This window comes from Erpetoichthys calabaricus, chromosome 2 (assembly GCF_900747795.2).
Source record: "Erpetoichthys calabaricus chromosome 2, fErpCal1.3, whole genome shotgun sequence".
In the NCBI taxonomy this organism is placed as follows: domain Eukaryota; kingdom Metazoa; phylum Chordata; class Cladistia; order Polypteriformes; family Polypteridae; genus Erpetoichthys; species Erpetoichthys calabaricus.
The window spans coordinates 255,319,740-255,347,047 of record NC_041395.2 but is presented as its reverse complement, the minus strand read 5'-3'; the positions used below and the strand labels follow the sequence as shown (position 1 = coordinate 255,347,047).

The 27,308-nt window shown below is 40.4% G+C and overlaps 1 protein-coding gene across 1 annotated transcript in view; it reads left to right on the top strand.

Moving 5' to 3' along the window:
* The first annotated feature begins 3,613 nt into the window (after positions 1–3,613).
* phyhiplb (phytanoyl-CoA 2-hydroxylase interacting protein-like b) overlaps positions 3,614–27,308 on the top strand; it is a 93,766-nt gene continuing 70,071 nt past the window's right edge. Inside the window, exon 1 of the mRNA XM_028795399.2 lies at positions 3,614–4,105. Within this exon, the coding sequence (XP_028651232.1) occupies positions 4,000–4,105 (106 nt within the window). The 5' untranslated portion in view covers positions 3,614–3,999. The remainder of the gene's footprint in view (positions 4,106–27,308) is intronic.

Sequence of the window (27,308 nt, the reverse complement as noted above, 5' to 3'; positions counted from 1 at the left end):
GCCAGTCATCATCAAATGTAAATACGCGTTCTCTTCTAATTCTTCCATTTGCGATGTCTTCTAACAATGCTAAAGCAGCTATTGTAGCTGGAATAGTTTAGCCATTCTGTGCATCATTATATTGTGTGGCAGACGGCCAAAACCCATGCCCAGCCAGGATGCCCCTTCAACACTGGATCCAGGGGAGCAACCATGGGATCCACGCTATGTCCCCCAGAACACTTGGTGGCAGGCCCCCAGGGTTGCATCGGGGCCACAGCTATGGGACTTTGGAGCACATCCCTGTTAGGTTCCAAGGCCACCGCCAGGGGAAGCTGCAAGGACTTCACGAGCCCGTCTGAGCTGTGATGCAGCCACACCCAGAAGTGCAGCCCAATTAGGCTAATTACCACCTGAAGCACTTCCAGGTGGGCTATAAGAAGAGCCTGCAGCTGCAACTCAGGGCGCCAAAGTCAGGAGGAGGAGGACAAAGCGGCCCTGGGAAGTGTGGAGGAAAAGAAGAATGGTTGGGGTGTTTTTGTTTGGTGGTGTTTTTGGGACTGTGTTGTGCCTGTGGGGATTACGGGGACGACATGCTCCACAGGTGAAGAAAAAATAAAATCTTTTTGTTTATTTTACCTGTGCCTCTGGTGTCAGTCTGTGTCGGGTCGGTGCCAATAAAGCGCCTTTATCAAAATTGTTACAGAATGATTACAATCAAGTGTCTTAAATTTGTTAACGATATACAGTTAATTTTGGTGTATTTGAGAAAACTAGCGTCATCGATGCAAATCTAAAAGGGAAACAACACCAAAATAATAGCACTGCTTTGATGCTGAGTGCCATCCATTTGCAAAACCGAGCAGAAATGTGTGTACTCGGTGTGAGGCTTCTGTGAAAATGTGCGTGGCTTCATGCCAAGTTTATTTTTTATACATCTCAAACTCAGCATATTTTTTTTTATATATTCCCCAAAACTTCTGAGGCAGTGTGCTCTGGACAAACAAGACCAAAGACTGAGTTATTCTGGTGAAAACCAAAGACAGCATTTGACCAAAAAAACCTGATGCCAACTGTAAAGCACGGTGGTGGAAATATTATGTTTGGGCGCTGCTCTTCCACTTCAGAGGCTGGGAATCTCATCATCATAGAATTGACTACGAATTCTGCATTGTACCAGAGGGTGACAACATCTGTCAGAAGACTTGCAACACTCAACTGAATGTGGACCTAGCAAGATGACACTGACCTTAAACATACCAGAAGATTCACCAAAGAATGGCTGAAAAGAAATGGAGGGCCCTGGAATGGCCAAGTCAAAGCCTGCATCTGAGTCCTATCAAGATGCTGCGAGTGGGGATCTAAAACAGTCGGCTCACGCAAGATAGCCCTTAAACACTGCATAGCAGAAAGAACTGTGCATGGCGGGGTGGAAAAAACTTTCTCTCAGTTGATGCCAGAGACTGGTAGATAGATATAGGAAATGCTGACTTGAGGAGCAATACCAACTATTTGAGCCAAAGATGGACTTACTTTTTTAACTGAATAAATTTGCATATTTGTTTGTTTTTCATTCAATAAGTTACTACAAAGTCAAACTTTGTTTTTTTTTCAGTTATGTCACCCTTATCTAAAGATAATTTTTAAATGAACATCCAATCTTGATATTCCCACAATGGTTTAAAAAAAGTAAAAACTTTTCATGGTGTGTACTTTCTTATTCACATTATTTTATGAACAAATATGGGGCCTGGTGCTTCCTCACATCCTTGGTTGTCTCAAAATGTTTTCCCACCACAACAAATTAAAGTTTATGACTCACTGATTTTATACTTAACTCTTAGCACACGAGAGTAACTTTTTTTTGTACTAAATGAAAAAGCTGTGCAACTACAGTATGTCTCTAAGGTACACATTAATGAACAACTAACCTTGATTTAATGGCTGAGAAAGGAGACCTGAAGGACTGTGTTGTCCTATAGACAGGATCTTACCCCATGATATTCTGTGTAAAGAATCAGCTTATGGGGATTGAATTTCTCTGTTGTCCAACACTGTGGGGTACCTGATTACAGGATACGGTAAGAACTTTTAAGTGATCTGTCACGGAGGAAACCTTCTGGATTACAAACACTCAGTCCTCAGCATCAGCAAAACACACTGCATTCACCAATACTGGTAAGATTACATCACGTATGATTTCACAAGTCTGTTGTGTCCGGCAGAGCTTGTGAACTGCTACAAATTCTAAAGAGACATATACCAATTAGGGCTCTCAACATTCAACAGCATTTCTCAATTGCTCTCTGCAAAGTTTGTCCATGTTGGAGATTCATTAAGACCAACTAAGTTGTACCAGGGTGCACCATTTGATAGACAAACAGATCCCACACAAAACCGATTCCTGTCTGATCTTCATAGATAAGACTATATAGTACTCCACCTCCTTCAATTGGACTAAGTGGTTTCAAAACTCAATGGATGGAGTTTAAAAACAGAATAAAGAACATGTACCACTAGTGAGGTATGTATGAGACATAAACATATATATAGTACAAACATAGTCAATGTTTATGTTTATTAACATTAATATATTTTACTCTGGATTTCTGCATATAAAGACATAGGTGAATTCTGGCTGTGCCTTAAAATTTATTTTTTTTAATAAATACATTGTTGGTATTGGGCTGCCACCTGATAGGTCCAGCGTCTTGCGTGTAAACCCCATCTAGGCCAGTATTTGTGAAAATGTACGTAGTATCCCTTTATCTGTATACGGTTTCACCAAGCACAGCAGACTTCAAACCGCATACTAAAGATGTGCACAGGACAAATTCAGTGCTGCAAGTTAACCTAGTGAAAAATAACTAACGATATACAGTATATTTAATTTGTTAATGTCTAAAAAGCTGATGATATACGTATGTGTGCCATTCACAGCACGCACGACCTAACAGCAACAAATACGTGTATACCTTGGGTTCAGAGTACAATTGGACAGCAATATGGGCACAAAGCGGTGCGATTTCAAGCGTAACTCAGTGCCCTTAGTAATTACTGTTTTTCTTATAAAACCACAAAATGGCACGAGCTACATCAAAATTAAGTAACGTAAGCATTCACTGGGCTGATGAAATAAAGAAATGGTGTTAATATAGTGCCTTCCACCCACGATTAACTCTGTCCTGAATTCGTGTCAAGCAGGCAGGATCCTCCAGTCCAGCGCAATGAATGCGGCAGGCTCTGTCTCCTTTGACACCCGGCTTTTGTAACCTGTCTTCATTGTTTATTGTCTCGGGTCCATCGCAAGGCGGTACTCGGAACTCTCGTGTTGCCAGTTCTGTGAATAGTAGCACGAAGACAAAGTGACTGTGACGAGGCTTTAAAGTGTCACAGCTAAAGAATTAACACTTTAAATGCACACATGCAATCGGTTCCTGTTTCTGCAAGAAAGCGAACCCTGCGTTAGTACTGGTCGTCTGAAATTCGTTTTAAAAAACGTTTAAATGGGCTGCAGGCACTTGACACTGGTGAAAATCGTAAGTCCTTGGCGTTTTCCTATGGACTGAAATAGAAGGGGCCGGGCAATCCAGTTACATAAGAGACGAGTGAAGTCGCTGAGCACATCCCTGCTCGTATCCACTAGACGCAGGCTGCGTTAATAAACAGGAGCTCTAGTGGCCGGGACAGAACGGGCGTAGCGGCCTTCTATCTTTACCTTATACTACATTTGCTCCCTCGTTCTCATCACTCACTAATTTGGCAAGCAGCACGCGCCTGGTTCATTTTTTTAGCACGCTCAGTTACCCTCCACTCCCCCTTCCTCGCTCTCAGTCTTTGTCTCTCACGTTGCACCGACAAATCACCAGCGCTCTCGTGGCTAGCTGACGATTCGCTGACGCTGCCGCCAACGGACCAGTAGAAGTGAACCAACGAAAAAAGTGAGTTCTCCATTCAAGGTGAAGGCTAACGTTGCAGCGCACCGAAGAGAATAGTCAGGAAAGGATCCCTCTTAGGAAAATGGAGGTGCCGCGTTTGGGACACAGCATCAGTAGCCCGACAAGCCCGTGCGAAGACATGATCAAGAATCTGAGCTTGGAAGCGATTCAGCTGTGCGACAGAGAAGGTAAGAAGCCGGACAATATAGATTCACAGTGCACCGCCACTGAATGCCTAGTCATCTTCGGTTTGGTCACGGGCAATGGCTGGCTCTGGAGAATAAAATGTTAGGCGTCCATTTCAGCCCCGCCCCCCTCTTTTGACTGCTTTCCCAAATAACAATAGTTTGAAATGTTAAATTCATTCTTTAACTGAACGGTAGGACATGTATGCGTGGGTGATAATGATTTGTATGCAGGTGTCAGTTACGTGTTCGAAAGACGGGCTTCATAGTTATTTTACTCACGCTTGTTGATTGCATCCCCTCTCTTACCGCTCCTCATTAACGTACCTTTTTAATATATACATAATTTACGTTTCTTCCGTATTTAATGTCGATTTCTGAGTTTTTGTGATTTCCCTGGGGTTTTCAAAGGGCGATGTATCGTCTAGTGCCGCCGTACGGACTAGCGAAGCATGTGTAGCACTTTCAGCACCATGGACACGGGCAAAAAAGCTCGCCTTCCTGTGTCTACTAGCAGCAGCCACAGGGCTCTGGCAAAGGTAGATCCGTGTGTGATAGAAGTTTGAAAAAGACGGACTTCCAAAAGCGTAGTTGTCGCCAAAATAAGTGAGCACAGTCGTCGCGTTAAATCATGATTATCAAAAGACGATAACTTTGACTGGAAAAAATTAAACGCTTAATCAGAAGCTTGATCTGGTTTAAAATTTTTATATATATTAAAATAAATCGACGCACGGATTGAGTACAAAGAGGAGGCGGTGATTGTCAATGAACACATCTGCGTTGCGCTCCCTTTTTTAACTGTCATTCTTAACAGAGAAAGGAGAGGGACAGCATCCAACCACCTTGATTAAACAGCATTCAGACATAGAGCCAGCAATGGTTGTTTTTTGGTTTTATTATAACGATGTTGTAATTCTGCCATTTTACATGGATTAAAAACCAGAACAAGTAAAACCCCCAAGGTGATAATACCGTTGGCTTCTGTAAAGAAAGGGTACTTAAAGTGTGCTGGACGCTGCCGTTCTGCCCGCGATATTAAAGATGGCTGCACCCACAGACAAAAACGTGCACGCCTGATCCACACCCAAAAGGGGTTTTGTAAAAAAAAATGTTTATTTAAAGCAAGCATTATTCGATTTAATAAAAATGTCGTTAATGCTCAAGTCGTTTGATATAATTTTTTCAGTTTAAGCACGTATTTCTCTAGGAGCTCTGGATGAGCAAATTTCATAACACAGGTATATATTTGTCCCGTTTTAATTTGTAAATGGTTTTAGGAATTGTGTATATAGTGTATTATCTGTCGTTTTTTGTTCTTTATAGTACTCTTCTTATCTATCTATTTTAGAAGCACATTTAAAATACTATATTTCAATTACATTGTGGAGTATTGGCTATCCCTAAAGAAAGAAAATATAAATTGCTTTACTTGAAACTATGAATAATAATGCATTTTACCAAGAATTACTAAATAACTGCAGACATTTTTCTTCTCCCATTTACATCGTTTTGAAGAAACTGTCAGCAGCAGTCACATTTTCAATTAGCACCAAGTTCGATGTTGTTCTGTGAAATCAGGAAAGTAAGAATTGCATAGTCATGATTTGTCTGTTTTTCAAGTTGATCTCTGTTGTTTAAAATTATGTCTTCAAGCCTCTGAATTTTTTTCTTTTACATGCCAACCTTTTCATTCATCTGCAAACATAAATTAGATATTTGATGTTAAAATAAAAAGTATGATGGCTTTCAAATTCTTAGACATTAAGCTGTGAAGTGGCTTATTGTCACTTTCATTTGTTAATGGAGTTTTTCTGTGGTACCAGGAATGTCTCAGGTCCCTCCTTCTCTGCACAGCATTACGTAGTTTGATGTTTCAGTTTGGATTGATGTATGGATGGACATTTAATTGTCATTTGATCTAGCAAGCAGTGTTTTACCCACTAGACCCTTTCCCACCAAACTGCATAAGAATATATTTGGTGAGAACAATATTGCTATTATTTGTTAAAACTGAAATGTTGACAAATGCTTAATTTTGATTATTAATTTACCTCATATACTTGCAGCAGTTACCATGTTTTTAATTTTACCACTTGTACTATAGACTATGCCAGGACAATCTTATGATACATTTAACAAGTTATCGTTCCAGTTATTAAACTTTCATGATGAGTGGAGTATCAGACTTGTCAATTCTGGAGGCCTGAACATATTCCGGGAATACTTGGCACAAGGCCATTGTAGGGTCCACTTCTGTACACGCCTGCCTCGGGATGATAATTCAGAATCACCTGTTTACCTAACACACACAATGAAAGCGATGCAAGAGGGAAAATTCACACAGACAGTGATCTAGAACATGATTTGAACCCGAGATGCCAGATCTGTGATGCAGCATCTTTAACCACTGTGCCACCTTCATTGAGAGAAGTGTCTGTGATATTACCAGAACTTATCTGATATTTCAAGCTGATTTTACATTCTTAACTCGTACATAGAAACAATTTATGATGCCTTCATTCCACCTTGGCTGTTTTTCCTTTAACTCTGTTTTCAGTTCTGTTACATATCATCACAGGCGTTATCGATTTAATATTACCACATGCTTTTACCACATAGTCAGTCTGTCAACTCACACGCCCAACTTCAGTAGCTGGCAACCCTGCTTACTCTTTATATGCCTGACTAGCACATGACATCCACTGCAGCTGGCTCTCACCATCCCAAAGCTGCTGCATCACTCCTGACAAACGCCTATTCAGCTCTGTGATCTGCCATCTCTGTTTGGAAATCTCTCAGGGTCAGTCATTCAAGTGCCTGCTTCAGGAACTGGTGATGCACAAATTACGTTTCTCTTTGCAGTCACTGACTCAGTTTGCTTTTACCCTTGCCTCTTTAGTGTATTGTCCCTGAAATCTTACTAATATTTAATGCCTTTTTTTACAATCTTGTAATGTTATTTGCTTTTGTTGCGATACAACTTTGTTTTTAAACAAGCACCAATTCAAGTGACTATAGCACAGTCTCAGTGGTTAATGCCACTGGCTTCTTGCCATCGTGTCCATAGGGGCCCATGTCTTTTTCCACTCCCTACAGCGACATGCTGTTAAGGTGGTTTGAATTTCTTAGGTCACCCTAGCATACGCATTTCTGGAAGCCATCCTTTTGCACTTCGTGTCAGCTGCAGATCTGCTCAAGATGATGCACTGATTAAACAGAAAGAGATTAATAACATGGAGTAACGGAACAGAACATGACCTCATGCATGCAGCAATATTTAAAACATTACAAAATGCTAGCCTAGAACAGCTGGTCCACCCCAACTACAGTCCCCAAATTTCCATCTACCAACTGTATTACTAGGGTGTTGTACCATGTTAGCCATTATGAATGTAGAGAAAAGCCAAGCAAAATGACACCTTGAACTCCAGTTTCTGTATCACATCTTGCCTGAAGAAGAGGCCTGAGTTGCCTCGAAAGCTTGCATATTGTAATCTTTTTAGTTAGCAAATAAAAGGTGTCATTTTGCTTGGCGGGCGGCACGGTGGCGCAGTGGTTAGCGCTGCTGCCTCGCAGTTAGGAGACTCGGGTTCGCTTCCCGGGTCCTCCCTGCGTGGAGTTTGCATGTTCTCCCCATGTCTGCGTGGGTTTCCTCCCACAGTCCAAAGACATGCAGGTTAGGTGGATTGGCAATTCTAAATTGGCCCTGGTGTGTGCTTGGTGTGTGGGTGTGTTTGTCTGTTGGCACCCTGCCCGGGATTGGTTCCTGCCTTGTGCCCTGTGTTGGCTGGGATTGGCTCCAGCAGACCCCTGTGTTCGGATTCAGCGGGTTGGAAAATGGATGGATGGATTTGCTTGGCTTTTCTCTACATCTACCAACTGTAAATTATACGTTTGCTTCATACCTTCAATGGAGGCAGTTTGCTTTCTTACCTCCATGCTTTGGCACTCTGGTAAAAAATCATTAACTCTCCATTTGAATAAACTCCAGTTTAAATTAAAATGTTCAATGTCCTGAAGGCTTATGAACGCTATATAAGCTACTTTTAAAAACAATGGGTTATCATGTAGAAATTTAAAGTAAACTGCACCGGAAACTGAAATCACAGGGTAGGTGGTGTCTAAACTAAGTATTTAGGTATGTCAAAGAGCAAAAAAGAAAGGAGAGACACATATTTACACACGGACTTGTATCAGAGAAAGGCCTTAATGTCTAAGTAGGAGCTCAGTTGGAATGAAAACAGTCCTCCATTCAATACTGAATCCATCCATTTTGTAAACCGCTCATTCAGTTCAGCTGTAGGAAGCTGGAGCCTTTTCAAGCAGCATTGTATTTCAAGCAGGGTGTCAGCCCATCACAATTCACACTTACTTACGCTTCCCCAAGTTGGGTAAATTTCATTTTAAAAGTATATGCTAAAGCCAATAAAATAACACAGTGTTCCTGTCTGGGATTTTAAACTGTAATTCAATGCTAACGAAATCTACAATGTAAATGACCTAGATCTGCTCTGGCTATTTTATGAAAATCTCTGAGGCGTGCATCATTTGCATAATACAATTTTAATTGCAAATTCTCATTTAAAACGGTTAATAAATTGCAACAAGAGTCAAGTAATGCACCCTTTAAAATGAATGCCCACTTTTCATCTGCCCCCAGTGACAATGGCACCATTGTGAAGTTCCTTTGCACATCACTTTTTGAAGTCATTCAGAATCTGCTGTCATGTGTCAAATGCGATGTTTTAAAATTCCCAGTAGAGATTGTAATGGGACCATTGTTTGGCACTACATTTGGAAATAAAATAGTGCGAACATTGTAAAGGCAGAAAAGGAGCACACTGTTTAAGGAACAGGCGGCACGGTGGCGCAGTGGGTAGCGCTGCTGCCTTGCAGTTGGGAGACCCGGGTTTGCTTCCCGGGTCCTCCCTGTGTGGAGTTTGCATGTTCTCCCCGTGTCTGTGTGGGTTTCCTCCCACAGTCCAAAGGTTAGGTGCGATTCTAAATTGGCCCTGGTGTGTGGGTGGTGTGTGTTTGTGTGTGTCCTGCAGTGGGTTGGCACCCTGCCCGGGATTGGTTCCCTGCCTTGTGCCCTGTGTTGGCTGGGATTGGCTCCAGCAGACCCCCGTGACCCTGTGTTCAGATTCAGCGGGTTGGAAAATGGATGGATGGATGGATGTTTAAGGAACTTCTAAGAGCATCACATTTTATTAATCAAACTTACAACTGCTCATCTAGTTGAGGGTCATATGGAGTCAGTATCCATCTTGGCAGAACTGGGCACTAGTCGGTAGGAGTACAACATTTCACTTTGCACAGAATAGGACTAACAATAATGACAGTAATACCTAACTTTATTTATGTATCACCTCTCAAATAAGTGCAGTTCAAACTGAGTTAAAAATGATATTAAAATGGGAAAAAACACCAGCATTTAAATAATTTGGATAAAACTAAAAGCAAGCCTATTAAAACGTGAGCACACTCATAATTTGATGATATTATAAAGGAAAATCGTAACAAACAAAAAGGCATTTTTTGTTTTCACTAAAAGAGTACAGCAGAATAAACAAGGAGAGGGCAGAAACAGTGTTGTGCACATACCATGAAGCAGAGAGCATAAGGCTCAAAAAGGCCTGTCCATTGTGAAAGGCGCTCAAACCTGAACGAGTCTCTGTGCTGCCGAGAAGGTTGTTGTTCCTTACTCTAACAGAAGTCATTTGTTTTCGGAAAGTTACAAGGCAATGTTTCCTTAAGGGCTTAATTATGTTTTTACAGCCTTAGATTTAGTTCTCTCTTTCATCCATTTACATGAACGTAATGAAGCCAACAAAGACGGGCAGGGCGGTCTTACCAGTATCATAGGCCCCTGGGCAAAGTAGTGTGCTGGGGCCCCTGTTTTGATAGCAAAACAGAAACATACACAGGCATCAGAAAACATTGTGGGCCCCTGTGCTTCGAGGGGCCCCGGCCTGTGCCTGTTATGCCAATACGTTAAGACAGCCCTGGACTGTTGGCATAATGAGTCCCGCATGTTCTCCTTCAAATCTACTGTTTGCGCTCGGCTACTTCACGTGCACTGAATGCAGGAGTCAATGCAAAGCTTGAACTGTACTGGGTTAAAACAAAAAAACAAAAGAAAAAGGTTTTGTTTAAAAAGCCCAATACTCCACTTCTGCTGTGTCTTTGGTTTGAGTCACTTTAGCCCAACTCCGGAGGTGTGTGTCCGTCGGCGAGCCCATATTGGCGAAAAGTTACACTCGCCGTGTGGGTGGTGGCTGTCACTACCATGTACTGCGACTTTATCTGACTCTTTTGCATCTGTTCAGGCACAGGGCCGAGTTATATAATCTTTTATTTTTTACAGCTCCACATACATATAAAGAACATTGAATTTGTTTACATTTTTTGGTGTTTTTGGGCACACTTCAGTTCTTCCAGAGTTTGCCATTCATTAGCGGGGGTGTGTGGTTTTGTATTGCATTATTTTTGTTTGTGCATCCCTTTTTCTCACAGTGTTTATACATAATTAAAAGGTAATATGAAATCTGAAAAGCCATCGTGTTAGTTTAAATAATCAGTAAAACCTGTGGGACAGAATCAACTTTGCTTTATGTGAATATCCTTTCATGGAACGGAATGGCGGATTTGACGACCGTCTTCGGTGGATTGATTTCTTGTACACAAACACATCAGACATCCTCAAGGCTGCTGGGGTGCACCTGTGTGCCAGCAATGGACAGCTGCCTCATTGGGCGAAGCTATTCATAGGCGTCTGATTTCTCTGTCTCTTTCTAAAAGGTGACTTTCTCTGCTGCCATGTTCTTGGCTCAAAGCGCTACCATAATGAATGCAGAGCATAGATCTTTTAGTCCAGCTGTGGCTACAATTGTGTTGAGAGCAGAGTTTACCATCTGCCACCGGAGCCACACGGTGAATACGGGCTCTGATTTGCAGATAAGCCGTGACTTTGTCAGTAAAACGCCTGTAATAAGCGTACACTTGAACATCAAGTATAAAGGCAGCACTCTTCTTTACATAAGAGGCCAATGAACAAGAACACCAGCAGAATGAAAAATCCGGATACATTTTTACACTTATTTTTAAGTCTGTGCTAGAGGTTATTTATAAAGCTTAGCATATAGATTTGATATAAAAATACACATAATATGCATTGTCTGTTTTTTCCTTACAAATTTTCTATGCACACAGGACTCTGAACTGGATGTACATACTGTATGTGGGGATGTGACTCCATTTGTTTATATAGAGACTACCTGATGGACCTTGGCAAACTATGATGGGGGCAGTAAGAATTTAAAACGTCATACTGGTAGTCTTTACAAAACATTTTTGGAAAAGCATTGTGGGGAACAGCCCGGACACAGACAGGTAGACATGATGTTTCACCACAGCATTTAACAGGTTCTGTAATAGTGAGCGTAATCTCACATAAGGGGGCCGGGAGATACAGCTTATCTTTGAAAAGCACTGTTCATTGTATGGGTTTGCTTAATGTTCTACTTCTTGTTGGGAATGGGACATAACTACAAGTGTTTCTGTGTTTATTTGTCCTAACTGGGATCCTCCTAAAGTTGCTTCCGACTCACCCATCTGTTCTTACACGTATGGTTGAGAAGAGAACAGACGTAAAAGGTACCAATCTAACTGGAACAGCATTGTCAGAGCTGTAAAAACTCCTGCCAGGGGACTATAGATTGTATATTTATAAAGAGCATGCTTTCTGGCTAATGCTCAAGTAAACGAGTGTGGGTTCAGATGAGGATCCATTGAGCAAGAGAAAATGAAGCCTCAAGGATTTGGAAGCAAGAAAGAAGAGTGATTCGTGTGTTACTCTGGTGGGAGACGGGTTTACCACCCCACTAAATAGGCTGGGATTCATTCAGCCTTGTACAGAACAGCCTGGAGAGGCCGTAAGTTTGTACTTTTTTTTGTTTCTCTTCCATTTGTGATTTCTATATAATAAAATTATAACTCATAACCTCTTTGGTATTATTCTGGGTTCAAGAGCAGCTCGGGAACACCTGTTTTCCATTCTACTGTATATATACTCTTCATACAGCATGTGAGTGCTTTAACATGTGAAATTTTACTTTTTGGTCTAGCATGGTCCATTTTTGTTATCATTTTCTTTTAATTAAGTACAGCTTGGTTGCACAAATACAACTATGTCCATCTTATTGATGAAAAGGACCCTGCCTTCACCTCAGCTGTTCAAATCCTCATCTCTTTTCTTCTTCATTTTTTAATTGCTGGAACCACGGCTGCTGCTCGTCATGGTTTAATCCTCCTGCAGTTTGCTGCAAAGTGTCATGGGAATAAGTGATTTCAGAGGGACATTGTAAATTACTTGCCAGGCAGATAGACGGTAAGGAATCAGTGACTCAGCAGCTTCAGGAATGAGGAGGAGGAGGAGGGACTCTGTTTCCAAAAGAAGCTTTTGCAAATATAAAGATATTAAAAAAGAAACAAAGGGCATTTTGTGCATTGAAAAAAATGAAAGTTTTTTTTTTTTCAGGTACAGAAATAAAAATGTTAACTGCAAAAAAAAAAAAAAAAAAAGCATGCAATGCAAAAATTGAGGACTTTGTTTTTCTGCTCAGGGAGACTTTTACCGAGCCATGCGTTGCGTCTCTAAATGTTTGTATCCTTCAGCTATACGAGAAACAGAGGCTGACGCTTTTAGGGTGCTATGCTAATTATAGCAGCACATTTTCACACGCGACACTCATTTCTTACGCCTGCCTAATCAAACAAAGCATTTTATCTCAGCACAGTGTAACCCAGCGGCTCCTCATTGTGTGCAGCACAATCCTTTTTCCTAAAAGCGTAAGTGAAAACATGTGCCAGGCATTGAAATAGAATCAGCCCATTGTAACAGTATTACAACTTTAATCGGAGATGATCCTTGAACAGGAAATATTATATTAAGCATTTAGAAACTTGCAAAAAATACTAAATAACACATTTCTTATTTTATAGCTGAGCCAGTATTGGTGATTAGCTGTTTCACTTGAATACGTCTGCCTATCAAGTTCTTTATTATCTTTTGCACATTCATTTCTTTTAGAGTACGGTATTCACATATTTTCCTCAATTTCTGTTTTCGTTTTTTTTTTTTGCATATAACACTTTTTATATGTAACTATTCTTCTCTTTTGCTTTATAGCTTGCTGACTTTGTCTTATAAATTCTACTTTTGTGCCGCCTGACCAGCATTGTTCTCCCTGCTGCCACTCTTTTGTGTTTTTTTGGGCTCCATGGTGACTCCCCATTCCTCCCTAATGTTTCAACTACAGGTCTCTGTAAATAAAATCCAGCCTCATGCTTTTTATTCTTTGCACATCTGCCCTTCTCATTGTTGTCCAGCTTGCCTCCTGCATTTTTGAATTTTGTGATTGGAGACTTGGGTTATTTATTTATTTATTTTTGCACACATAATCTGAGATGCTTATTATTCATCTTAGTAGTCAAATGTAAATCTGACTTTTCTGTAGCAATACATGCCTAATACAGTGGTGTGAAAAACTATTTGCCCCCTTCCTGATTTCTTATTCTTTTGCATGTTTGTCACACAAAATGTTTCTGATCATAAAACACATTTAACCATTAGTCAAATATAACACAAGTAAACACAAAATGCAGTTTGTAAATGGTGGTTTTTATTATTTAGGGAGAAAAAAAAATCCAAACCTACATGGCCCTGTGTGAAAAAGTAATTGCCCCCTGAACCTAATAACTGGTTGGGCCACCCTTAGCAGCAATAACTGCAATCAAGCGTTTGCGATAACTTGCAATGAGTCTATTACAGCGCTCTGGAGGAATTTTGGCCCACTCATCTTTGCAAAATTGTTGTAATTCAGCTTTATTTGAGGGTTTTCTAGCATGAACCGCCTTTTTAAGGTCATGCCATAGCATCTCAATTGGATTCAGGTCAGGACTTTGACTAGGCCACTCCAAAGTCTTCATTTTGTTTTTCTTCAGCCATTCAGAGGTGGATTTGCTGGTGTGTTTTGGGTCATTGTCCTGTTGCAGCATCCAAGATCGCTTCAGCTTGAGTTGATGAACAGATGGACGGACATTCTCCTTCAGGATTTTTTGGTAGACAGTAGAATTCATGGTTCCATCTATCACAGCAAGCCTTCCAGGTCCTGAAGCAGCAAAACAACCCCAGACCATCACACTACCACCACCATATTTTTCTGTTGGTATGATGTTCTTTTTCTGAAATGCTGTGTTCCTTTTACGCCAGATGTAACGGGACATTTGCCTTTCAAAAAGTTCAACTTTTGTCTCATCAGTCCACAAGGTATTTTCCCAAAAGTCTTGGCAATCATTGAGATGTTTCTTAGCAAAATTGAGACGAGCCCTAATGTTCTTTTTGCTTAACAGTGGTTTGCGTCTTGGAAATCTGCCATGCAGGCCGTTTTTGCCCAGTCTCTTTCTTATGGTGGAGTCGTGAACACTGACCTTAATTGAGGCAAGTGAGGCCTGCAGTTCTTTAGACGTTGTCCTGGGGTCTTTTGTAACCTCTCGGATGAGTCGTCTCTGCGCTCTTGGGGTAATTTTGGTCGGCCGGCCACTCCTGGGAAGGTTCACCACTGTTCCATGTTTTTGCCATTTGTGGATAATGGCTCTCACTGTGGTTCGCTGGAGTCCCAAAGCTTTAGAAATGGCTTTATAACCTTTACCAGACTGATAGATCTCAATTACTTCTGTTCTCATTTGTTCCTGAATTTCTTTGGATCTTGGCATGATGTCTAGCTTTTGAGGTGCTTTTGGTCTACTTCTCTGTGTCAGGCAGCTCCTATGTAAGTGATTTCTTGATTGAAACAGGTGTGGCAGTAATCAGGCCTGGGGGTGGCTACGGAAATTGAACTCAGGTGTGATACACCACAGTTAGGTTATTTTTTAACAAGGGGGCAATTACTTTTTCACACAGGGCCATGTAGGTTTGGATTTTTTTTCTCCCTAAATAATAAAAACCATCATTTAAAAACTGCATTTTGTGTTTACTTGTGTTATATTTGACTAATGGTTAAATGTGTTTGATGATCAGAAACATTTTGTGTGACAAACATGCAAAAGAATAAGAAATCAGGAAGGGGGCAAATAGTTTTTCACACCACTGTATGTCATACTCAGCTTTATAATTATTTTATGGTTTTGTTCTAATGTTAAATTTGCTCTTTTTGTGAATCAGCTTGTTTTCTGTAATGCTCTCTTTCCATTCTGGCAAAATGCCTCAATGCTCTCTTTTTGTAAGATATGCTAATTCCTCTTCTGACTCAGTTTTTAACATTGTTGTTATATTCATAAAAGCCCAGTTCTGTCATAGTGAAATTTTTATGACATCCCACCTCTTTTTGCAAGTTGGCACAAGTATAATAGGGCGTTAATGCCAATAACAGTTGCATACAGTGGAGACCAACTTAAAAAAGAAAATAAAATGCATGTTTTAAGATAGTAGGTCTCCAACTATTAATCCTTTGCTGTGTCTTATATTCTCATGCTAACTACTGTAAGTTATGCATTGTCTTTAATTCCTTAAATATGCCTCTGCACCACAGGGTTACCTTTGTTATCATGGCTGACTGGCGATAATTGGTTGAGATTACTGTAGTCCTGTGTAATTTGTATTCATGTGGTGCTTGGCTTAATTTTCTGCCGTTCCTTATGTGACGTTGCCTGACAAGTACGGCTGTCATATTACAGGATATGAAGTGGCTGCTCTAAGACAATGGCCTTGCCAACCAACCACCTCACTTTTTTGCTACTCTAGTTGAACCCATCTTTGGTGCACTTTTCCAGAAAGTTAGGTTTCCATCAGTATGTTTCCCATTTAATGCTTGGACCTCTGAAACTGTTGATAAGACCTTAGTGATGTGAAGAAAATTTAAAGGACATCAGTAAGAGATGATGACTGAGTAGAAAAGACTTTTGGATTGTCAGAGTTGCTACCAGACAAAGTGAGATTTAGACCAAGATGGCCCAATAGATGGGACAAATTAGTCTCACATATGTACTGTGTGTTTCTTTCAGAGTTTTAAATGAAAAGAAATATATTTCTTTTGGATTCAACTGAGAGCTAAAGTGAAGACCTGTGTGTTTTGGAGATGCCATGGAGAAGGACTTTCAGACGGACTCAAAATGTTTCTGGTCAACAATGCAATGATTCAGGACTCTCCTGGGTATTATCATTAAAAGGTGGAAGGAGCTGTTTAAGTAACTAAGAGACCCTGCTGACACACTGTTTTTGGATGAAGGCAGAGTTTAAAGCTTTGTGTGACATTGGGTCCTTTTTTTATATTTGAGGTCAATTTAGTGGTTAAAACATTCCATTCTCACAGGGCTACTGGCATGAAAGTGATCCAGCTAACCATACTGGATATTCTGCTTTTTTTTGGATAATTTGCCTGTGTAATGTTGCATGGACAGTGGCTTAAGACTTGAATACTGGGTTAGTGGTCTACATTACTAAAAGGGGGACAAAAATGTTTCAGTGACTGTGGTATCACATTCCTTAGGTCCCCTACAAAAGCCAATGCTAGATTACTGGAATGGAAACTCTGACCAATTCAGTATATGAACCTCAGGTCATGGAAGAGCAACTTTGCCTCAAATGCAGTTGCATTGTCTTCTGTCACAGCTATTGATGCAGTGGACCAGACAGATTATGATTTTGAGAAGATCAAGCACAGGTCATCTAAAAGGACCACGAAGAATTTAGTGATGCTCCTTTGGCTCATAGCTGAGGATAAAGAGATGTTCCAGCTGTGCTTACGTTCATAGATTCCCAGGGCTTTAGACATGTATTTTGAGGTAACTTTACCAAATTTATTTAGCAAATGTGAATAATAGTTAATGAGTAATCAGTAGGCAACAATATAAGTACAGTAGGTACATGGATAATTTGATTTGGTGAAGGTCAGCATCAGTGTGATAGTACAACATGAGAAAAATAAAAAAATAATCATCCCAACTGCCCACAAATGACCAATTCAACAAAAAATACAATCAATTTAGTCAAAATGTTAAGTTCACATGGCTCAGAGCATGGTGGTACTTTCATGAAATATACTAACCGTGGTCTTGACTGACCTAGACATGAAAATATTGAGTAGTTTCTTTTTTAGTAAAGAATCTTTAAGTTTCAGCTCTGAGCTGAGTTAAACTCTGTCCTTTTTCAGTTCTTGATTAGAGAACCAAACATTAGTAACAGAGCTCACTTATTTCATCATCTAGCAAAACATGGAAACTGTTAATTTACTGTAATATGCAAGCTTTTCCTCCAACTTTAAAGTTAACTCTTTCAGGGCTGAATATTTTTTCCAAAAAACAGTTTCTGAAAAGCAATGGTTTCACACAGAAATCAACATAAAACATCTGTTGCTGCATGCTGCGGCTGCCAGTTTCACAAGAATGGGTGGCAGGTTTGCTGCCAGGCTGTCTTCATGAGGCTGGGGCGGCAGCAGCAGCAGCGGTCACGGTTGCAGTGCATTATGATCTGGTTTCTACCTGTTACAATTGTTAAGTGGCAGTCCTCCTGGCGAACACCGCCATAGGCGTGTCAGCACCATGATTAGCTGGGGACCAGTCAGCTGAAGCTGGAACCTCGCATTCGTTTCCGATCACTTGTATCAAAATTGGTGTCCAGCAAGTCATAGTCCAGTTCAGAGATAATAGGCAAAACTTCGTCCACGGAGTATTTTGCTTTACGCATTCGCTTTGATATCTCGCCATTATGTCAGTGCCATTTCTGCTCTTGTTTGCACCTTACTACTCACATGAGTGCAGGAAATCTCGATCAAACCAATGAAGCTAACTTTCCTTCTAACAACGAGAGTCCAACTAAAACATAATGGTTGGTACTTGTCACACTTTACAGTTGATTACCATCATCAACTCCTCCTTTTGACAAAAGTCGACATCAGCCCTGAAAGAGTTAAGAGTTATTCTTTGTCTTGCTATATGGGCTGTTGTTCGTACTCTCTCTTGTGGCATACAGTATGTGATATTACAGTCAGAGCACCTGCCTCACAGTAGTCAGGCTGTGGTTTTTTCCCTATAACTTCTATCCTGAAGTCTGGTTGAATTTTGTAGTTGCCAATACTTTTTGAGGTTTCTTATGGATAACACCATTGTGATGCCTTAAATTTATTGTATGGCAAAACCCCGATGTGCTGTCTCTGTTTGTCTTGCTCTTTCATGGTTTATTCAGCACTGTGTCTTTGTGTGCTCTAAAACTGCTGTGCGTTTCCTTTGTGGACCACCCAGGCTGGCACTGCCACCTGAACCCGACACAGACAAGTGTGGGACACAAGTTCAAGGCACACACGTTTTATTTTTTATTTTTCCTCATGGGAAACACCTTCCCCCATTTCCCACAGGCACAGCACAGTCCAGCACAAGCACAAACCCAAAACAATTCTCTTCCTCCACTTTCTCCTTCACTCCTCTGGTAAGCTTCGTCTTCCTCCTCCCGACTCTGACTGTCCAAGTAGTGGCTGCTGGCTCCTTTTATAAGGCATCAGGAAGTGCTCCCGGTGCTTGATGACTCATTTCCGGCAGCACTTTCGGGTGCGGTAGAAGAATTGGTCATTAAGGCTCAGCAGCTGCTGCCGCAGCACCCCCTGGCGACACCTGCGGATCCCAGCAGGGCTGCACCAAACTCCAACTCCCATGGAGCCCTGCGGGAGTCTGAGGCACCGCTGCAACCCAGTGAGGTTTCCATCTAGTGTCCTGGGAGAGGTAATGCTCTGGCCACGCTTGCTTCCCCGGTCCTCCCAGTGTGGAGGCGCCCCAGACGGGCAAGGGCCGTGACCGCAGGCTACACCTTCCACAAACACTATCTGGAATACCACCTCATAGGCTTTTTCAAGAAGTGGTTCAAACCAAAAATGAACTCTGTAATAACACATCATTCTTTAAATGAGATTTATATTGTAATTTCCTAAATTAACCCCTGCATTCAGCAATGTCAATGTTTTTTTCCCATGTTGTTCTTGCATCAAATGTTTCCATTAAGTATATTCCAATAAAACAGGCGTCTGAAACCCCATCTAAAGTGTAGGAAGTGAGGTGTGGTAGCATTATAGGAGAACACTTTCCTCAGGCATGATCCACGTTGGTCTGGGTATTGTTGACTGAGTACACAATAACAAAGAAATATAGTGACACATGGGGCAAAGTGTTTCACTCTAGACAAATTGATTATAAAACTGGAGCAAGTGTGGGTGAGTGCATTAGTGGGCCTTGCAATGGTCTGATTTCAATTAGTGCTCACTCGTACTTTCATGACCACTCTGAAGAGAAGAAACATGAGACCAGAAAAAGAAGGAATGCAAGAAGATAGGCAAGGTGCTTCAGACCTTCTTGCACTGCATTGAATTTAAAAGGTGGCACACAGAATGTACTGAATCTGAGTTTGTGCACATTCTCCAGCTGTGTCTTATTTTTGGTGTATAGTACAAAAATATTACAAAGGAAATGACAGTACCAGCTGTACTGGGGGGTGATGGTGGGTATTATTGTAACCAATAAATATTTCTAGCTGTAAAAGAATTAAGTATTTGGAATTGGTAATGCTAAATCAGAATTGACCAGAATTGGCTGTAGTCAAAGTGATCAATCTTTTTTATTTGTTTAGGACAAAACCAAAACTCAGATTTAGTACAAGTAGTCCAGAGTAAACACAAGTTATTAAAGGAAATTATAATCATTTTACAAAAGCACAATGAGCCATTACTTTCTTAGCTCAAAATTTTGATGAGAAACATCAAACTAACCCTAACCCTAACCCTAACCCTGTCCTTTTATAAGCTGATGGCAGTCCTGTCACAAATTGACATGAAACACAGCATCTAGGCAATGGCAAGGTGTTTAAAGTGAGAACCAAAAAGCAAACATAAAAACAAAAAATGAATTATAAATATAGTAGGGTGTGACAATTTTTAGAAAGAGCTCCAATGGCATCACAAACATCAACAGAAGTAGACAGATAGAATGGCATTGTTTATTACGCAATGGACAAGATCAAATACAGCTATTTCTTGGTTGGCCCTGGTGCTGAAGAAAAAGATTGCTTAAGGGCAATACTCTTCTCAATTTGACACGTTATCTTTCTCTTTCTCCACTTTATAAAAGTCCAACTGAGCATTACAAAGAAGAGCTTACAAAGTCTACACACCAAATGTGAAAATCACAACGAGTAAAAGTGAATTAGACATAGTAAGGCAAAAAAGTTAATGAAAGAGAAAAAGGGCAAGTGTATTTATTTACCAAAGTTAAAAACACAATTATGAGAAAGACCTGAACAAACAAGAATTATTGGGCAATCCAGATACAAAATTAAAGACTTTTTGAAATAAATTCTGCAAATGTGTGAAGGGCAAAAATATCCCTAGGTGTTGAATATTATATTTTTTGAATACTTCTGTTTTCCCCCCGATATTCAGGCTAAATAATCATATGTTGCCAGTCATGTCCAAATAATATTTTGTTTGAAATTCTCCCCAACTCATTGTATCACATGCTTGCTTCTCTGATCTATTCATACATTACATTCTTTATTTTCTGCCTTATTCAAGTTCAGTTTCAAGTTCATTTTCATGTATGCACAGTATCATAATATTTATTTACTTATTTTGTGAAGTTTAAATAACATTAATGAAAACAGAAGTAATGGCAAATTCTGAAAAAAGAACAGTCAAAAGAAAACAATTCTAAATGCAGCAATAACAGTAAAGTTACAGCTCTCCTCAAACCAAAATTTGCCCCGTTAAAAAGGTAAAAAGAAAACACCCTGAGCAAAAAAACCTAAGAAGGAGGTGCAGCAAAAAACGTCAGACCTCACCAAGCCAGGATTTAAGAAACAGGAAGAGAAGAGTGATAGCAACCAACGGCCATCTGGCTCTACTGAATTTCCACAAGAGCACGCCATTTTGTAATATATGAAGCAGGTGAGCCATTGATAACCACTGCTGAGAGTTATAGAAGAGCAAGACTGAAAAGTGAAGCTTACCAAGATGCAAAGGAGACAGGAACATCAGATTTCCAGCAAGAAGACAAACATTTCATTGCAGGTATCGTGCCTAGACAAAACAGCCTCCGCTGGATAGAGGTGAGAGAGAGAAAGAGACAAGAGGTCCAATAAGATACAAATTTCAGGAAGGGAAGGGATATCAATGTGAAAAACAGTTGAGAGATATTTAGCAAAGGACACCCACAATGCCGAAACTGCGGAGCACTCCCAAAGCATAAGTAAAAAAGTACTTGGGATGCTTGCCTGGTAGAAGGGGCAATAGGGACCAGTGGACAGACCCATGGCAACAAATTGTGGAGAATGACAAGTGTGTGTAACAGCGCGAGTTGGCTCCATGCTACTGGGTCCTTCTGGAAGCCTCTTGAACTTGCCACCACCAATGACGTAACCAAGGGATGAGCTGGGCAAATGAGGACACTCACGTATAGCAAGGAGTAGGTACATGAGTGAATAGTCCCTTTTTTGAACATCTGGTTTGTTAGATTTTAATAAAGTGCAACAGATCAATAAATAAATAAATAAATAATCCATAAAACTGTGTCTATGTAGAGGTTAAAATCACATCCAATAAATACTCCTCTAAAATCGAGGGTCTAAACTCAGGCAAGAAAACCGTTCTTTTCAAACTGATTCACTGGTGCGGCCCTCTGTAAACAATGTCTTCTGTGCTTACCAGTACTGCAAAGCTCCGTAACAGAGGAGACACATCTCCGGCAGACACAGCCATCCAACTCCAACTTCAGGTCCAGGTCCCTGCTATCCCATGGCTCCCAATCTGGACCTCAACTTGGGGAGCCTCAGGCGCCTTTCCCAGACTTGCGCGTTGAGTCCCCTGGCAGATTACTCCACCTCCCTGGTTGCTCACTTGGAGAATCCTCCTGCAGCCCCTGAGCGTCGGCCATGCACTCGCTCACACTGGTACTATCCCGCTCCTGCCTTTCCCTTCCCTCCTTTCTTTTAACATCTGACTCCTTCTCTCTCTTTCTGCTGATCTTCCTCCCCTTTGCTATGTGCAGGCTCCTCTGTCCTTTGCTGCCTACGTGGGTGCAGGTATGAGGAACTGCTCCCTCCATGGCATCATTGAGGTGCCTGACTGATCTGCCTCTTCACGTGATGTGGTGTGGCCAGCCAGCTCTCCAATTAAACTCACACACACCCGTACCCAAATGGAGCCAGCACCTTCTTGGGGTGTGATGATTTATTTAAAATTGGCCACCTTTTGTTAGGCCGCAGACCTGCAATACCACAGTGTGATGAATTGAATGATAATAAAATATTACTGAAAATAGATTTCCAAGAAGGCAGGGTTGTTAAGCTAAGGACCTGCTGCCATGCACAGAGAATTGGTGAAGGTTGATATGAGGTCTTGCACAGACGAGCTTGTACCATAAGACTTATTTTGCACCTGCATGTGTTCCACAAATTAATAACAGTAGTGCAATACCAACAACAGCCAATTAATTAAATGCTTTATGATATTCTTTTGTCATATTAATTGCGTCTTTGTCCCTATCACTACTGGTCTAGTCAGCATCTGTGCGGACCTTGCCTGTTCTCCTTGTGTGTAATCTATGGGAAGGTTTCCGTTAGATTGACTAGCAACTATAAATTGGCCCATGACTGTGCTCTCTAATGAATGGATGTCACTTTAAGAGTTCCTGCCTTGAGGAATTAGCGAAATGCTAAACTGAAATATGCAGGCTTGAATAATTCATGTATGTGACCTTACACTTTAGGGTATCGGGCATCATTATTTACCTTTATCATTTTACCTCACAAGGACAATGACTTAATCATATGTGACATTTTACACCTAATATTACTTACATTCTTAGTCTCTTAATGTCATTTAGGGTTGTGGGAGGCCAGAGGCTTTTTCTGGCAGCGTTGGTAAGAAGACAGGACACTACCCCTGGACAGTGTGCCATTACTCCTGTTATTGTATAATATAAAGGTATAAGAATTAAGTAATCTTTAAGTTACAAAGCTGTAATCTGTTTCATCTCAATTACGTGATGGTGATAAGCCAGTTCTGCAATGAAAATCCAAGAACATTTGAGTGCTGTAGGAGGAAATTATATCCAAATCTGAACAACTGCCTCCAGCTGGCTGATGTGCACAAAAAGCTAAAGACAAATCAGTAATAAAGAAGGAAATTCTCACACTTCTACCTTACAAGTGTCAGTGTGTTGAGTGGCTTATATGAACAGTGCTTTGTGCGTGAAGATCCCCCTTGAAATCCAGAATATCTACTGTAGGTTACTCACCCTGCTGTGCCACACAGTATTGTTACTTGTCATACACCCAAGGCTACTAGGGAAAGCTCCAGCTCCCCATGACCCCAAGCTTGAATTACATGTTTTGTTTTCAAAGTTAAGCCCTCTGAAATCTGACAGGTTTAAGCCTAAATTGATAAACTGGAGTCAGTATAATTTTTAATAACGTTGTGCTGCCACATATAGTATGTATGTTACTCATTTACTTAGCCAGTATTTGAAGTTATACATCCCTCCATTCATTTTCATCATTCAGTTCTTGCTTGTGTGGCAAACAGACTCATGCTGAAACACTTTAGAGATGTCAGTTAACCTGGTAACGTTCCTTTTTTTGCATAGTAAGAGGTGCACGTAAACACAGGGAGAACATCCAAACTGCACACATATGTCAGCATGGACCAACAATTTAAAGTGGCCTTGCTATCTTTACTGCCCATGTGTAAGTGCTGCGAGCAGGAATGGAAACAAAAGGAAAATTATCCAAAATGTGCCTAATATTATAATCTGAAGTGTGGCAAATGCCATTTGTATAATATGAAATACTATTCTCAGTCCTGCTTAGTTCTATACAATTATGAATTGAATAATATTGTGTACGGTAGAGTGAGTACATGTGCATAAAGGCAGGTGCACTTCAGCACTTGTTTGTGCTCCGATTCTCATTTGTCTTTCCTGTTGCAGAGCTCTGGTCACTTGAGTGACTGAAACAGTGAGATGTGAATTAACTCAGGGGCTGCCCCTTAAATTCATAAATGAGAGAATAGTAAAGCACTAGCTTGTGGAGTCTCTTAACTGTGGTAGGAGGTCAGTTTGCAATATGCAGTTAAAAATATGAGTGTATTATTATAATTTAGGGAATATCATTTGGAGAAATCTGCATTATATTCAATGGTGATAGCACAGAATGTTAGTATGCACAATTGTAAGTCAAAGAAAATCAGAGAGAGAGAGAGATAGAAAGTGCTGTATGATACATTTGATTCTTTTGTTTTAGAATTTCTAGTAACTATTTCCACAACATGGTGAGGCACTAGTTAGCTTATTGCCATGTGGTGCGAGGGAAACAGGTTCAGTTCGTGGCCTGGTTACTGACCTTCTGCAGTTTGCACATTCTTGGAATTAGATATCCTTCCAGATCCTGAAGACACCTATTCTGTTAATTATTGTCTCTAAAATGGCGTAGGTAAATGAGTTTGACTTTTGATGGCATCCATTCCAGGGTTAATTCCTAATGGCATAGATTTTGCCTGCTTGTTAAAAAAAAAAACAAAGTATACATTTTCTAAAAAGAAGTATGGTGACAGGATTGAAATTATTGAAAGATATCAGTCTTAAATTTTATGTAGTTTATTAACTTATGGAGATCATTCATGCAATACATGACTGTTGACATTTATTTTTAAAATATTATTATTGCTTGTTTATAAAATTTTTAGTTTAGTTGTAAACTAATAACTACACTTAGTGAGAGTCCTTTAAATTTATGGACCAACATCACATCCCAGGTTGGTTCGTATCTTTTGTCTGTTGCTGCCAGATTGATTTCAGACCCCTGCTACCATAAATACAATGAGGTTGAGAACAAAAAATCTGTAAAAATTGCAGATGCATGAAAACATTTTTAGACTTTATTGTGGCAAATGAAACATTTTTGATATCAAATATTCCATTCCTCCAAGATACATAGCTGAACTTTTCCAAGTAGGATCAGAGGGGAGAAGCTTCAGTGTTGTTTGCAATGCACTGTTTGATGCAATCCAGGGAAAACATTGCCATTACAAGCGGATGAAGGGAAGGTTCAAGGAATATCTTCTCATCAGGTAACTAACAACATCAATTTACAGTGAGCAAAAATATATTAAAACAGTAGAGCACTTTTTTTATTTGATGGACGGTAGTTCTTAAACAAATGACAAACATAAACCCTAAAATGTGATATAGCAATTCAAAATTGTACTGGTCAATTGTTTAAATGAATATTGCAGTCTTGTTATCCCTGTAAAACCTCTTGTTGACGATGTATAATGTTAAAGTTGCTAAAGAAAATAAAGAATAAATGACTCACTAATAAGATGCTGCTGTGTCTGTGGAGTTTGCACATTCTCCTTTTATCTGCTTGCATTTTCTGAATCAACCACACCATCCACAAAGATGTGTGTGATATGCCGATTGGTGACTGTGTGTACGGGAGTGAGAGCAGCTTATGAGATAGCAGAGTGTTTCCCATAGGAGTCTGATATTGTAGATGTGGCGAAGGGAAGTTTGGGACCTCCTTGGAAAGTGTGACTGCTTTGATCATATGACCACTTCCATTAAAAGTTACAAACTAAGAATAAACAGCAATTTCATAAAATACATGAATAAGGTAACAGATAATAAATAACAACAAATATGCACAAAAAGGAATTTTCAATTTAAAAGTATAGATTAAAAATGTAGCTACAACATGATGATGCTTAGAAACTGAGTAGCCAAGCTAAATGCCGCTGCATGTTCAAAATACATTCATTCTTTGCAGCTGAGCAGGTTTGCAAACTTACTTTTTAAACTATTATTTTAATAAAACCAAAATGTTGTATCTAAAACTCCCCAAAGTTGATGTGCATGGATGATCAACAGTTACCAGAAATGTTTAGTTGAAGTTATTGCTGCACAAATGGTTCACACCTGCTGCTGAAAGCAAAGATCCACATACTTTTTCACACACAAATATGCAACAATAAATGAACACATGTAATGTTTTTGTATCTTTGTTTAATTGAGTTCTCTTCATGTAGTTTTTGGACTTGTATAAATAATTCTAAAAAGTTTCTAGCACCACTATATGACAAGGTGAATGCTGGGTTGTCTTTCAGTTCATTGACTCATTGAGACTTTTATCCTTGTGTCGCTGAAGGAATCCAATGTGGCTGGAGCACCAGTGTATGTATCACTTAATCGTTCATTTATTGATTACTGCAAAGGACAACTTATAGAGGAGCACAGCGATAATCAGCCTAGAAACCAAACAGACTTACAGATATGCCCATTTTTCGCAACATGAATTTCTAAAAACATTATATGTTGCCTGGGGAAAGGTGATGGGTTTTAATTATCTATATATATAATTCACTAAGTCCATGGCAAGCAAGACGCACGCCAACTCACAGAGCCCCGCCCACCAACTCTAAGACCATGGAATACGCACAACAGAGCCCCGCCTGCCAACTCTAACCCTCCTCCCGAGTCCACCCTCACTCTCGAGGCACGCAGCACCTCACCAAACACTGCCTCAGTCGCTTTCGTCTCTGCTACAGTCCACATGCACCTCTGAGCCACGTTGACTTTTCATTGTTCTTTTTGGTTCCGGCTGCTTTTCTATATATAATTCACCAAGTCGCCTAACCATGGGATACTCATGCACGCAAGACAGAGCCCCGCCCGCCAACTGTAACCCTCCTCCCGCATCATGGGGTACGCACGACAGAGCCCCGCCCACCAACTCTAGCACTTACTGTCGCTGGTTGCATTAACAAGCAACCTTTGTGGCGTCACATGCATGTACTTACACTGACGACAAATATGACAGCTCTTCCTCACGAACAAGATTTCGCAAGACGGGAAAAACAGAACACCTGCAACATTACCTTCACATTGTTTTCCTTTTATTTCTGATCCCGTTCAACAACTATGTGGCGACATTGATTTCTCAACTGTGACTCCAGAACAACTTGGTACGCAAGCTATATTAAGCGTCACCAACAAAGACTCGCTACACTTTAATGAACAAGTACTGAAACTTATCCCTACCGACGAAGTAACTTTCACCAGCATTGCCTCCATCGTCACAGACGATCCCGCAGATCAAGTTTCATTCCCCGAA